This window comes from Elephas maximus, chromosome 7 (assembly GCF_024166365.1).
Source record: "Elephas maximus indicus isolate mEleMax1 chromosome 7, mEleMax1 primary haplotype, whole genome shotgun sequence".
Taxonomy (NCBI): Eukaryota; Metazoa; Chordata; class Mammalia; order Proboscidea; family Elephantidae; genus Elephas; species Elephas maximus.
The window spans coordinates 32169057-32184963 of NC_064825.1; the positions used below are offsets into that span (position 1 = coordinate 32169057).

Consider the following 15907-nt stretch of genomic DNA (forward strand, 5'->3'; position numbering starts at 1 on the left):
TTAACTGACTGTGAACATCCTTGAGTAAGTCTTTGTGTGAACATATGCAGTGTTTCTCTTGGGTAAATGGCCGGGTCATTTTGCAGGGATGCTATTCTTTTTACGTAGTACATTTTCTGTTCTTTGATTCTTTAGTGTGAACTTGTTTAGTTTGCTTTTTTTTCTTACCCCTGTCACGCAGTGATTAAGAACTTGGCTGCTAACCAAAAGTTCGGCAGTTCGAATCCACCAGCCACTCCTTGGAAACCCTATGGGTCAGTTCTGCTCTGTTCCGTGGGGTTGCCATGAGTCAGAATTGACTCGACGGCAATGGGTTTGATTTTCTTGGTTTTAAGAAGTAAGCCCTCACCTGGAGAAAATGGAAAAGACTTTGGGAAAGAGAGGAACCTGGGAAGGAAGTATAGAGGAGAGATGATTTGAATGAGGCACATGGGGAAAGAGAAAGTTTTATTAGGCTACTATGTCTTTGTATTGGCAGAAGTGAGGAGGAAAGGTAATAAAGTGTATAAGAATCCAAAGATATTCTCTCCTTATTTCCCATGTAGGCCCATAAGTACAAACTTGTTCCTACTATACTGTGATTTTTAATTTTGTCATTTTCCAATGATTTTAGAGTCTCTGGAATCTTGATGATGCACACCTGTATTGGTTTTACATAGTACCCAGCTTGTCTGCTTCTGTTAAGTGGCTCACAATCTATGACAGTCCTGTTTCTTAGGTGGTTCCTTGGCAAGAACAGAAGTAGGGGAATGTCTGTACTTTTTGAAAGAGAATTGTTCCAGTAGCTTTTCTGTGTGCCCTGACTTAAGGTGGAGTTTCTCCCCTGGGCATTTTGGTCTAGATGTTACTTTTATGACTGTAACGTAATTTAGAGACAGGATATTTAATTTGGTAGTAATAAAGTAATAAGAACTGAGTTTTTACCTTTTTTAGGTATAGCCTATCAGCTATTCATTTTGAACAGGCAATATGGACTGACAATGGATTTGTAACAATCTATCCTGTCATTAACTCCCAAAACTAACACATTTGCATGTTTTCTTTCTTTTTTTCCCTAAGCAAATGTTATGCCGTGTTAGAAGAAATGATTTCAGCATGTTTTCAATACCAAGAGGAAATATGTCTGCAAATGTTCTAAAAATATCAGCATTGTATTTTTTTCTTGAAATACATTATATTCTATATTTGAAGTTATAGTTTTTAGAAAGCTTTAGATTTTATTTTTTTCTTTAAAATTATTGCTGGTAGTGAAGACCAAAAGCAATTATTTGAAATTGAAACTGAAAGAGATAATGATTCCATTAAAAGCAGGTAGTTAGGGGAGATTTAGTACTGTGGTGGAAAAAATCAGAACTGTAGAGTGTTGAATGTTAAATCTTCCCTTTGCATTGATTAGTGACATGTGGTATAGCATGTGCCTGTGGAGGTAAAAATTATTATACATATTCACCAATCTGAATGGCATATTTAAGATTATTAAAAAAAAAAAAAAGGGGTTCTTCCGTTAAAGGAAGCAAAAAAGCCTGTTTTGTCTTAAGTGCTTTGAAACTGTGACAATTAGCAAAAAGTCATCTCTGAGGCAGAAACATACATGAAGATAAGTGATTGAGTTGGGCGTCCCACAGAGCAGCATAGTACTTTGGAGTGCAAGGTCATAATTCTTTGTACTCTTTCCTCCGTATGATTTAAGTTAAAGTGTATTTATGTACATTTTTATAGTTCCTGGCCTGACAGGGGTTTGCATGGTGTTGGTGCTATTCCTCATGATTACAGCTTCTACATATGCAATCCGGTAAGTTTCAGAGTCATTACTTCCATGTTTACTGGTCAGATTATTAAATTTTTCTTCAGATTATCTTCATTTTCACATGTAGAAACAGCCTTGATTAACCAAAAACTCCTTAGCCAATGCAATAACTTGGTTAGTGGAATGTTCTGAATAATAAAGACTGAAGTACAAATATTTCTATTTATGAGTTCCTGTTTTTTAAAAATCTCTTCATTAGTCAACTTCTCTTGGCTGGTAAGGAATTGTATATGGAGACTTAATGTGATGACTGAGGAAATTTGAGTTCTTCAGGATTATCCCTCTGAAGGGCAGAGTACCTCTATGGGACATGGGATTGAATTTAACACAGACACAGGGATTTTGAGAATCCTTGGAATATGCCATTTAAAACTATCTTCTAACTAACTTCCTGAGGTGAGTTCGTTTTGCTGTAATTTAGCTTACTCTTCTAAAAGAAGCTATGGAAACATTTCAGAAGTTGAACTCTGGTAAAATAATTGGAAGTATATGCATTCGAGTTTATTCCTACTTCAAAAAATTTTGAGCAATTACAGGTAGACATTGTTCTGAGCACTTTAACATGTCCTTTTTGATGGACACATGCGATTTTTTCAGAATATTTTAGTGTCTTCCATTTCTTATCAAGTCTTTTGGTTAAAGGAAGTAAAAGGAAAAAACACAACAACATATATTTCTTCCTGTCTTTGAAACAATCTCCAACCACTGTACTTGTTGAGATAAAAAAAGTCATTGGAGATTGTGTACGTATGTATACATATATACATGTATACCTTCGTCACTAATACATATACCTATATATATAGACAGATATATAAAATCTCCACTAAATTTCTTATCTCAACAAGTAGAGTGAAGATTCTTTGAAGATATATATGTCCATATATATATAAAATCTCTCTCTGTTTCTCACACACGCTTTTAAAATAATTGCCCAATAATATACTCAAATGAGTCTGTCCCTACACTGGTAAACACGCCTATACACACATGCACACGCCAAAGCCTCATGAGTAATCTCATCATAACCTTTTTGGCATTTATGTTTATAGACTTGAACCTACTTATCTCTGCTTACTCTTTACCCACCTCCTGCTCCCCCTCCAAACCACACTTTTTCTCTCCCTCTCTCGCTACTGATCTTTCTCTCTTTCTCCATATATCTGTGTATTTTGCAAAAATTTGATCATGTTATACAAAGTATTTTAATTTGCTTTCTATTTAAATATGTTAGGAACATTTCTTCCACTTTAATATTTTTCTGTCATTGTCTTTACTGACTGCATAGCATATTACCATATACCTAAATAGATATACTTTATTTTCCTAGTCCTTTATTTTTCAAGATTTTAGGTCGATTCCAGTTTTCCATTATTTCAATACTGAAGCAAACATCCTATTCTCGTGTCTTTGCAAACTTTTTCAATTATTTCCTAAGGACACTTTCCTAGATGTAGAGTAGCTGAGTCAAGTGGTAAGCATATTTTTAAGACTTTTTATACGAATAGAAAAACTGCCTTATTTAAAGGCAGATCTCTATGCATTTTGTGGGAGATATTTTATTTTAATTGGGTAAAACAGTCCTAGGCAAACTTCTGTATTTTTAGGAGTTCTTGAAGAAAAATTAGGGCATCTGCCAGATTTGTTTACAAGATTGAAGATATATAGAAGTTCTAATTTCTAAAAACAAAAAATAAAACAGTAAAGGTGCCATTACAAACTTATGAGGAAGATAAAGCTTAAATGAATAAAATTCTAGATGAATTATAGAGTTAAATGTAAAAGGTGACTTTTGGTTCGCAGCCGAGCACTTATCCAGTATGCCACCAGGGCTTCTTATAAAAGTTGATACGTATTGTCATGGATTGAATTATGTCCCCCCAAAGATATGTGAATCAACTTGTTTAGGCCATGAGTCCTAGTTTTGTGTGATTGTCCTCCGTTTTGTGATTGTAATTTTATGTTAACAGGGTTAGGGTGAGATTGTAACACCACCCTTACTCACATCACCTTCCTGATACAATGTAAAGGAAGTTTCCCTGGGGTGTGGCCTGCACCGCCTTTTATCTTAAGAGATGAAAGGAAAGAGAAGCAAGCAGAGAGACTGGGAGCTCATATCACCAAGAAAAAAACACTGGGAGCAGGGCACGTCCTCTAGACCTGGGGTTCCTCCACAGAGAAGCTCCTAGTTCAGGGGAAGATTGACAAGAAAGACCTTCCTCCAGAGCTGACAGAGAGAGAAAGCTTTCCCCTGGAGTTGACGCCCTAAATTTGGACTTTTAGTCAACTTTAAACAACCCTGTGAGAAAATAAACTTCTTTGTGTTAAAGCCATCCACTTTTGGTATTTCTGTTATAACCTAACTAGATGACTAAGATAGATACATACCATTAAAATTTTAAAAGAAACTTTAAGTTAATGTTTATCAGACCTCAGGATGGGCAAGGGATCATTTAGGAAATGTTTGCCTAAAAATATGAAAACTAAAACTTGTGCCTATTGATATATATCATAGAAATAATAAACACGTTATTGGGGAAATTATTACCAGTCACATGGAACTACTGCAGGTTGGCATTCTTAAAATGTAAATAGTTTACATACTAATTAAGAATAATACCCAATTAAAAATGGGTAGTGACTGTGAACAGAAATCACGCAGGAGATTAAAGTGATACACATAGGAAGTATTGCTCAGTCTCACTAATAAAAAAATAATGGAAACTTATAAAATGAGGTACCACTTTAGCCAGTCAAAATTGAATGACTTTTTAGCATGATAATACCAAGTTTGGTCTGGCTTTGGGAGAACAGACACTTGGATCTCTCATTGATAAACATGTTCGTAGAGAGCAATTGGCTGTATGGATTAAAAGCATTACAGATGTATGTCCTTTGATCTAGTGATTCCATTTCTGGGAACTTAGATTCAATAAAGAATCAACTTTGTGCAATAAGGTTAAAGAAAGTAAAAGGAAGAAACACAACAACATATATTTTTTCTCCTTTTCAAAGTACTTTCAAACACTCTTTGAGATAAGAAATTCAGTGGAGATTTTATATACTGTATATATATATTTTTTATATATTATTATCAGGATGTTAATGATTTTTCTAAAAATAGCAACAACTGTGAATTTTTTTTAAAAAAAACAATTAGCCGTTGATTAAATCAGAGGGTCTGAAAGGTTTTAGGGGTTGTATCAGAATCACCTGGGAAGACTACAAATACCTGCCCTCCACTTCCAAGATGCTGATAATGAATATCTGCCTACTCGCAAGCGTATGAAATAATTGCTGATCTTTCTCCTTCTCCCAAACATTTCATTGATTGTGCTTCTCATAGTCCTTCCTTTTCAGATTCTTTATCCACCCCCATGGCAATAACTCCAAGGTATTTAACACTGTCCAGGACAAGAAAAAGCTTTGACAAGCATTTATTTGAATTGCTCTGCATTTGATTTCCCTTCGAACTACACTCAAAATATATATTGGAATGGGAGCATTAGTTTTAGATATCACTTGAAAATTGAGAATATTGATAAAGAGCAATAAAAATGTAAATTAGCAGGCTATCAGCCACTTCTTAGCCTTACATCATAATAACTTTAAAATAAACATCCTCTTATTTTAGTCCTTTTTACATATCTTTATTTGAAATACAAAGAACCTTCAAACTGATAATTTGTTATTTATAATTTTTGTCAATTTTGTTTGTGTGGTATGTTGATGCTTTGGTATTATGGAGTAAAATCTAAGATGAGCTCTTTTTTTAGGTTTGTTAAATTGAGGCATATGTTTGAAATAGTGCACTCTTTTTAGCAAGAAGAAATGTAAAGTAGTACTGAAACTGTTATTTGTTTTTTCAGAGTTTCTAACTATGACATCTTCTGGTATACTCATAATCTCTTCTTTGTCTTCTACATGCTGCTGATGTTGCATGTTTCAGGGTAAGTTTAAAGAATGCATAAAATAGTCCATATCTTATTCCTGGGTATGATTGAGTTGAGATTTTAGATCGAGGTACTCTAATATAGTTTCAAATATACTAGTAGGTAACGTGGAAAATAACTGAAACAAAATTAAGATCATGTGTGCCTAAAAATGGGTTTTGAATGAACTCTATAGAGAAGCATAATTCTGTTTTTAACGTATCATGTTTTAATGAAACTGGTAGAAAAGAATATTAAAATTGATGACTAGAATTAATTCTACACATAATTTAAAGTAAATTAAAATTGATGACGTATAATTAATTCTATAGCCCCCTAGAGATCCAAAGGAACCACGGTGGTACAGTGGTTTAAGTGCTCGGCTACGAACCAAAAGGTCGACAGTTCAAACCCACTAGCTGCTGCGAGGGAGAAAGCTGTGACAGTCTGCTTCCATAAAGGTTACAGCCTTGGAAACCCTGTGGGGCAGCTCTACTCTGTCCTATAGGGTTGCTGTGAGTCAGAATGGACTCGACAGCAGTGGGTTTGGTTTTGGTTTTTATAAAGAAATCCTGATAGCCTCTAAATTAAAGTAAGAATGATGACCTTCAAGAAGAGATGTTTTAGTATTTTTATTTTCAGAAACCGCTTATGTCTTACAGCTGCAGAGTTTCTAACAGTGGCATTACTAGTCTTTTCATTTAGAAAAGCCTAGAGGCAGTAATAGGTGCAGTTGTTGTTAGGTGCCATTGAGTGGGTTCTGACTCATAGAGACCCCATGTACAACAGAACAAAACACTACCTTGTCCCGCGCCATCCTCACAATCATTGTTATGCTTAAGCCCATTTTTGCAGCCACTGTGTCAGTTAATCTCATCGAAGGTCTTCCTCTTTTTCGCTGACCCTCCACTTTATCAAGCATGATGTCCTTATCCCTCCTAATAACATGTCCAAAGTGTGTGAGACATAGCTTCACCATCCTTGCTTCCAAGGAGCATTCTGGTCATACTTCTTCCAAGATAGAATACATATATATGTATGTATAACACAAACACATATCTATAATACACACTTTATGAATTTCTGTTTTTGTGTATGCATGTGTTTGCCTGACCACTAGTGAACTTAGTCACACTCATATGACGCAATAGGCCATTGTGTTGTATAAGGTTCACTTGGTTTAGCAGAAGGATGCAGAACAGGAGACATAGGATGTTAGTAGAAAAATGTCAGGGTTTTCTTAAATGGGGCCTCTATAGTTGCTCAGGAACCATTTTCACCTGCCTCCTACCCCACCCAATGTAGCAACTCATGTAACAACTCTTTGGAGAAGAGAAGACTGGATGGATGGACATGGACTACCTTCCCTTGGGTAAACCTCATGCTACACAAGAACAACTATCTTGGTAACAGCCTGAGACCCCTCGGGGAATGCACTGAGTTGCCAGAAAACATTGTGCACAGGGATGCTGAGGCCTGTGTTTCCCAAAATTATTTTAGAGTTCACTCAGTCCTCCCAGTTCCAAGGCATTTCACTAATAATAAACAATGATGCATGGTAACACAGCTGGCACGCCCCATTTATCTTAACCGAAAATGATTCCAGGGAGAAAGTGTTTGGAGAAAGGTTCAGGCATGCTGTTAATCCTTTCTTTAGAATGTTTTATAATGTACATTATCAGTACAGCAGGACATATATGTAAATTACAGATTTATTTCAGGGTGCATGTTCAAAATGTTTTTTTCCCTTAATTTTGGAGACTGCCAGTTTAAACAACGGTATTAAATGAGTCTCTTGTAGGGTCGCTATGAGTCGGAATCAACTCGACATCACTGGGTTTGGTTGGTTTTTGGTTTCCCATATGTACTGTTTAGCTTTTGTTCTATACCGTGAGTCTAGAACATACAGCTGTAGCAGATCAGAAACGTGGCCACACACTGGAAGCCCAACTTCTAGCCATTTCAGCCCGGGGAAGAGGGCCGTGGCCACTGAATGTTCCTCATTCTGTTTATCAATCTTTGTGGGGCATTAGGGCTACAAAAAGCCCTTGATAGAGAAATTTGCTTTATATTCTGTTTTAGAGGGCTCAGGGCTATCACAGAGTGGCCTACAGGTAATCAGATAATAACAATACGAATTGAGTTATATATAAATATTATTTCAAATAATTACAGAACGTTTAGTGTATGCCAATATCACTCAAAATGGTTTCTATACTGTATGTCACTAGATGCCCAGAAGTTTATGAGGATAGATAAAAATATTAAACGTACTCTATGGGTGGGAAGTCTGAGGTTTAGAGACATTAAATAACTTGCTGAAGTTTATATAACTGATGGCTACTGTATTCAAAGTCAAACACTGATTCAAAAATTCATATTCTTTCCTAAAAAAAAAAAAAAAAGACCTCATTGCCATTAATTCAGACTCATGGTGACCCTATAGGACAGAGTAGAACCGCCCCATAAGGTGTCCAAGGCTGTAATCTTTATGAAAGCAGACGGCTGCATCTTTCTTTCATGGAGTGGCTGGTGGTTCAAACCACCAACCTTTTGGTTAGCAACCCAGTGCTTAATCACTGCACCACCAGACCAAACCCATTGCCATCAAATCCTTTATTCTTTACTACTAGGCTTTATTTCTTGTACAACTTTGTACTTCTGAGATTTTGGGTTAAGTTTGGGGTTTTTTTTAAGTTTATGATCTTTGCTTATCTGGAGTTGTGATCTATATGTGTACATAAGATGAGAGAAAAATGCAGTCACTTGTTAGTATAATGAATTATGCATTCTTTTGCTTTCACTTTTTACTAAATTAAAACTCTGAAAAAAATTAGCTCCTTTGTAATTCAAAGTAGAACCATTTTTTTTAGAGGTTCAGGAGTTCAAATAGATTTCTTAAGTTTAAAGAAGATTGATTATATTTAGAGCGTCTTCATTATTCCTTTTTTGAGGTAAAGGTAGAACATATTTAGGTTTTGATTTTATTTTTGTAGAACAGAATCATAAAATAAGATACCTTTAATTTGCTCAAAGAAATAGCAAAAGGCATCTACAGGAAAAGTTGTACTAATCAACCTATTACAGGTACTCCCTGACTTGACGTATTTGAGTTACGACGAACCACACTTGTGACTGCCCCTTTTTTTTTTTTTACATTTTATCATAGTAATATATACTACATACAGTGTTTTTTTTTACAGTGTTGCAGCAAGTAAGTTGTTGATGTTATTCTCACATGTTCACTCCAAGATAATCAGTTTTATGATTTACTGTTCAAAACATTGCCATATGACCTGGTCTACAATATAGTCAGTGTTGGGAGTCGTAATGAATAGAAAGTTGGGCAGTGTTCAACTCTAACAACATTTAACAGTTGAACAGTGCAAGCGCCCAACAGCTGTTATGATTCCGACTTCATCGTTATGACACTGATGATTTTGTTGTAGACCAGGCCTATAGCACGTTCTTACTCACCGTTTCAGACTATAAGAAGCATCAGTTATTAATTTGAAGCTAAGTTATTTAACTTTCTCTAACTGTAACACCTGCACTGCTTATACCTCCAACAATATATCTAGCAAAAGAAGTTGTGCCACTGGAAATTCTAATCCAAAAAAGAAGGTGAGGAAGGCTCTAGATAGACATGGCTCTAAAGATGAAGATCATTAAGGCCTGATAATGGAAAGAGGGAAAGAAAGTCAGTGAAATAGCCTATCAGGAAGGGCTGTCTCATATGACCTTTTTGACAATCATAAAGGATAAGAATAGTATTTTGGGGGCAGCTGAAGGAGCTATTGGCATAAAATTGACAATTCTAACGAAGAGGCAAGGGCCAATTCACGAGATGGAAAAGCTGTTGATGATTTTGATAGAAGATCAAATCCAGAAGAGGATTCCTATGAGTTTACTGATGATTCAAATGAAAGCATGCGCCTTTTTGAAATCAGAAGGAACTGCAAGGACAAGATTACTTCAGTACTTCAGTGCTAGCAAAGGCTGATTTTACCTCTTCAAATGCAGATATGGCTTACATAACATGCATATAACTGGAGAAGCAGGAAATGCTGATGTAGAAGCTGTCAAAAAATTTCTTGATGAGCCCGACAAGATAATACAAGATGAAGAATATCTACCAGAGCAGGTTTTCAACGTGGATAAAACAGGCTTGTTTTGGAAAAGGTACCAGAATGGAGCTACATTCACAAAAAGGCAAAGTCAACGCCTGGCTTCAAGGCATTTAAAGACAGAATCACACTACTGCTTAGAGGAAATGCTGCAGGATTTAAATAAAAATCTTTTCTTGTTTACTATTCTGAAAACCCCCCAGCATTCAAAAACATTGACAAAAATAAGCTGTAGGTCTACCTCAGAAGTAACTCCAAGGCCTGGATGATGATTGCGTTATTTTAAGACCAGTTTTTAAGTTGTTTCACTCCAGAAGTACATGCAAAAAGAACATTCCTTTCAAGATTTTGCTGCTACTTGTAAATACCCCCCGGACATGCTCCTCGCCTAGATGATCTAAATCAAGATGTGAAAGTGGTGTACATATCTCCTGATAGGACAGCTGAGATTCAGCCTATGGATCAAGCAAGGTTCAATTGCCACCTTCAAGGCATACTTCTACAGACTACCTTTGCTCAGGCAATAGCTGCAATGGCTAGAGGTACGGTAACACATGATTTCTGAAAGAAGAAGAGTGTTCTTCAGTGTATCAGGAACATTGCATCTTCCTGGGAGGAAGTTATGGGAAAATGCATGCAGGGGATATGGAAAAAATTGCTGAGTTATGTTAACAGTCTCTAAGCCTTTGATCAGGATAATATCATAGAAGAGCTCGGTGGAAAAATCATTCATATGGCAAGAACACTGAGTTTAGAATCTGATATCACCTGTGTGGAACTGGAAGACATAGTGGTTAAGAGCTACAGCTGCTAAACAAAAGGTGAGCAGTTAGAATCCCCCGAGCACTCCTTGGAAACCCTATGGGGAAGTTCTACACTGTCCTTGTAGGGTTGCTATGAGTCGGAATTGACTCAACAGCAGCAGGTTTGCTTGAGTTGTTGTTTTTTTTTTCTTGCTTATGCTTTGTCTCATAAATCCTCCCAACACACTGTAGATATTGTTATTTCCATTTACAAAGGAGGGGACAGGAAAGGTGAGAGGTCACAGCTACTAAGTAGAAGAGCTTGCATTTGAATCTAGGTAACCTGATTACAAAGAAGCCCTGGTAGCACAATGGTTATGTGCTTGGCTGCTAACTGAAAGGTGGTGTTCCAACCCAACAGCTGCTCTGAGGAAAAAAAGACCTGGTGACTTGTTCTTGTAAAGATTACAGTCAAGAAATCCCTTTGAGGGAGTTCTTTGTCACATGGGATTGCTGTGAGTCAGAATTGATGTTAAGGCACCTAACAACAACGATCTGATTCCAGAACCCACATTCCTAACCACTAACCATTGTACTGCCTCTAGTTTGGCTCAGCTTCTCAGTATCCCTTTTAAAGTGTGAATACCACCTGGTTCTCAGAGTAGTGTGATGTGATATCGGCATAGTGGAAGCCGCACCTTCTTCACTCTAAACATTGCAGTCAGTATTATTTAAGATACAGTTATCCCATTTCATGGTTATCCATGTCCTTAGTTTAATCTGATTTTCATTCTTGTTACCTATAGTTTAGATTTTTTTTTATCACGTAGAAGGAAGTCCATATTGCATGGCAGTCTAAAAAACTACTGCAGTTTATATATACTAAGCACAGCTGTTTCTTCTCAGTGTCCAAATAGATCTTTAAAATAAATTGATTTTCTTTCCCAAGATGGCAAGTATAGCATGGTGGTTAAGAGTTAGATTCCTTAATAGCTGTATGACTTGGCAGATAATTTCACTTTTTCTTGTTTATCAAATGGGATAATTAAATTTCCTACACCGAAGGGTCGTTTTGACTTTAAATAAGTGAATATAGCAAACTAGACAGATCATAGAAGTGCACAGTAAATGTTAGCAAGAAAAAATATGTTAATACCAGTACTAATAGTTGTGTAAGAAAGACAGATCACATTTTTTTTTTTCAATTAATTTTTATCGTGCTTTAAGTGAAAGTTTACAAATCAGGTCAGTCTCTTATAAAAAAAATTTACATACACCTCGCCATATACTCCTAATTGCCCTCCTTCCAATGAGATAGCACAGTTCTTCCCTCCACTCTCTCTCCTCATGTCCACTTGGGTAGCTTCTGGCCCCCTCTACCCTCTCATCCCCACTCCAGACAGGAGATGCCAACATAGTCACATGTGTCCACTTGATCCAAGAAGCTCGTTCTTTACCAGTATCATTTTCTATCCCCTATTGCAGTCCAATCCCTGTCTGAAGAGTTGGCTTTGGCAATGGTTCCTGTCCTGGGCTAACAGAAGGTCTGGGGACCATGACCTCTGGGGTCCCTCCAGTCCCAGTCTGACCATTAAGTCTGGTCTTTCTATGAGAATTTGGGGTCTGCATCCCACTGCTCTTCTGCTCACTCAGGGTTTCTCTGTCGAGTTCCCTGTCAGGGCAGCCATCGGTTGTGGCCATGCACCATCTAGTTCTTCTGGTCTCAGGCTAATGTAGTCTCTGATTTATGTGGCTCTTTCTGTATCTTAGGCTCATAATTACCTTGTGTTTTTCATTCCTCCTTGCTCCAGGTAAGTTGAGACCAAATGATGCATCTTAAATGGCCACTTGCTAGCATTTAAGACTCCAGACGCCACTTTCCAAAGTGGGATGCAGAATGTTTTCTTAATAGATTTATTATGCCAATTGACTTAGATGTCCCCTGAAACCATGGTCCTCAAACCCCTGCCCCTGCTACGCTGGACTTTGAAGCTTTCACTTTATTCAGGAAACTTCTTTTCTTTTGGATTAGTTCAGTTGTGTTGACCTATCCTGTATTGGGTTCTGTCTTTCCCTTCACCTAAAATAAAACTTATCTACTATCTAAATAGTGAATACACCTCTCTCTCTCCCTCCCTCCCTCCCTCTCTCCCTCCCTCCCCTGTCTCGTAACCATCAAAGAATATTTTCTTCTCTGTTTAAACTGTTTCTCTAGTTATTATAATAGTGGCCTTATACAATATTTGTCCTTTTGCAACTGACTAATTTCACTCAGCATAATGTCTTCCAGATTTGTCCATGTTATGAAATGTTTCACGGATTCATCATTGTTCTTTATCAATGCACAGTATTCCATTGTGTGAATATACCATAGTTTATTTATCCATTCGTCTGTTGATGGTCATCTTGGTTGCTTCCAACTTTTTGCTATTCTAAACAGTGCTGCACTGAACATGGGTGTGCATATATCTGTGAAAAAGCTCCTGTTTCTCTAGGATATAGTCCAAGAAGTGGGATCGCTGGATCGTATGGTAGTTCTAGTTCTAGTTTTTTAAGGAAGCACCAAATTGATTTCCAAAGTGGTTCTACCATTTTACATTCCCATTGCAGTGTATAAGTGTTCCAGTGTCTCCACAGCCTCTCCAACATTTATTATTATGTGTTTTTTGGATTAATGCCAGTCTTGTTGGAGTGAGATGGAATCTCGTTGTAGTTTTGATCTGCATTTCTCTAATGGCTAATGATTGTGAGCATTTCCTTATGTATCTCTTAGCTACTTGAATGTCTTCTTTAGTGAAGTGCCTGTTCATATCCTTTGCCCATTTTTAAATTGGGTTGTTTGTCTTTTTGTGGTTGAGTTTTAGCAGAATCATGTAGATTTTAGAGATCAGGCTCTGGTCGGAGATGTCATAGCTGAAAACTTTTTCCCAGTCTGCAGGTTGTCTTTTTACTCTTTTGGTGAAGTCTTTGGATGAGCATAGGTGTTTGATTTTTAGGAGCTCCCAATTATCTGGTTTCTCTTCTGCATTTTTAGTAATATTTTGTATTCTGTTTATGTCATGTATTTGGGCTCCTAATGTTGTCCCTATTTTTTCTTCCATGATCTTTATTGTTTTAGACTTTATGTTTCAGTCTTTGATCCATTTTGAGTTAGTTTTTGTGCACGGTGTGAGGTATGGGTCTTGTTTCATTTTTGTGCAGGTGTATATCCAGTTACGCTGGCACGATTTGTTAAAAAGACTGTCTTTTCCCCAATTAACTGACACTGGGCCTTTGTCAAATATCAGCTGTTCATATGTGCATGGATTTATGTCTGGATTCTCAATTCTGTTCCATTGGTCTTTGTGTCCGTTGTTGTACCAATACCAGGCTGTTTTGACTACTGTGGCAGTATAATAGGTTCTAAAATGAGGTAGTGAGTTCTCCCACTTTGTTCTTCTTTTTCAGTAATACTTTACTTATCTGGGGACTCTTTCCCTTCTATATGAAATTGGAGAAAAACAAGGCTCCAGGAATTGATGGAATATCAATTGAGATGTTTCAGCAAACCGATGCAGCACTGGAGATGCTCACTCGTCTATGCCAAGAAATATGGAAGACAGCTTCCTGGCCAACTTATTGGAAGAGATCCATATTTATGCCTATTCCTGAGAAAGGTGATCCAGCCGAATGTGGAAATTATACAACAATATCATTAATATCACACGCAAGCAAAATTCTGCTGAAGATCATTCAAAAACAGCTGCAGCAGTATATCCACAGGGAACTGCCAGAAATTCAGGCCGGTTTCAGCAGAGGATGTGGAACCAGGGATATCATTGCTGATGTCAGATGGATCCTGGCTGAAAGCAGAGAATCCCAGGAGGATGTTTACCTGTGTTTTATTGATTATGCAAAGGTATTTGACTGTGTGGATCATAACAAACTATGGATAACACTGTGAAGAATGGGCATTGCAGAACACTTGATTGTGCTCATGAGGAACCTTTACATAGATCAAGAGGCAGTTGTTCGGACAGAACAAGGGGATACTGATGGGTTTAAAGTCAGGAAAGGTGTGCATCAGGGTTGTATTCTTTCACCATAACTATTTAATCTGTATGCTGAACAAATAATAACGAGAAACTGGACTGTATGAAGAAGAACAGGGCATCAGGATTGGAGGAACACTCATTAACAACCTGCCTGATACAGATGACACAACCTTCCTTGGTCAAAGTGAAGAGGACCTGAAGCACTTACTGATGAAGATCAAAGACCACAGCCTTCAGTATGTATTGCACCTCAACATAAAGAAAACAAAAATCCTCACAACTGGGCCAATGAGCAACATCATGATAAATGGAGAAAAGATTGAAGTTGTCAAGGATTTCATTTTACTTGGATCCACAATCAACAGCCATGGAAGCAGCAGTCAAGAAATCAAAAGACGCATTACATTGGGCAAATCTGCTGCAAAGGACCTCTTTAAAGTGTTAAAGAGCAAGGATGTCACCTTGAAAACTAAGGTGCGCCTCACCCAAGCTGTCGTATTTTCAGTGGCATCATATGCATGTGAAAGCTGGACAATGAATAAGGAAGACCGAAGAAGAATTGATGCCTTTGAATTGTGGTGTTGGCAAAGAATATTGAATATACCATGGACTGCCAAAAGAACAAACAAACCTGTCTTGGAAGAAGTGCGACCAGAATGCTCCTTAGAGGCAAGGATGGCGAGACTGCACCTTACATACTTTGGACATGTTATCAGGAGGCCTCAGTTCCTGGAGAAGGACATCATGCTTTGCAGAGTACAGGGTCAGCGGAAAAGAGGAAGACCCTCAACAAGGTGGATTGACACAGTGGCTGCAACAATGAGCTCAAGCATAACAATGATTGTAAGGATGGCTCAGGACTGGGCAGTGTCTCATTCTGTTGTGCATAGGGTCGCTATGAGTCGGAACCGACTTGACGGCACCTAACAACAACAACATCTCATTAAAAAATATCTTTGGAATTTGGATTGGAATTGCATTTTATCTATAGGTAGCTTTTTACAATGTTAAGTCTTCCTATCCATGAGCAAGGTATGTCTTTCCACTTATGTAGGTCTCTTTTGGTTTCTTGCAGTAGTTTCTTGTAGCTTTCTTTGTATAGGTCTTTTACCTCTCTGGTAAAATTTATTCCTAAGGATTTTATCTTCTTGGGGGCTGGTGTAAATGGTATTGATTTGGTGATTTCCTCTTTGATATTCTTTTTGTTGGTATAGAAGAATCCAACTGATTTTTGTATGTTTATCTTGTATGCTGTTACTCTGTT

The 15907-nt window shown here is 37.4% G+C and overlaps 1 protein-coding gene across 3 annotated transcripts in view; it reads left to right on the forward strand.

Annotated features, from left to right (window-relative positions):
- Nucleotides 1-15907, forward strand: part of NOX4 (NADPH oxidase 4) — a 181996-nt gene that overhangs the window by 56001 nt on the left and 110088 nt on the right. For all 3 annotated transcript variants that reach the window (XM_049889568.1, XM_049889570.1, XM_049889571.1), the window contains 2 exons: nt 1720-1792; nt 5677-5757. In XM_049889568.1, coding sequence (XP_049745525.1) covers nt 1720-1792; nt 5677-5757 — 154 coding nt within the window. The remainder of the gene's footprint in view (nt 1-1719; nt 1793-5676; nt 5758-15907) is intronic.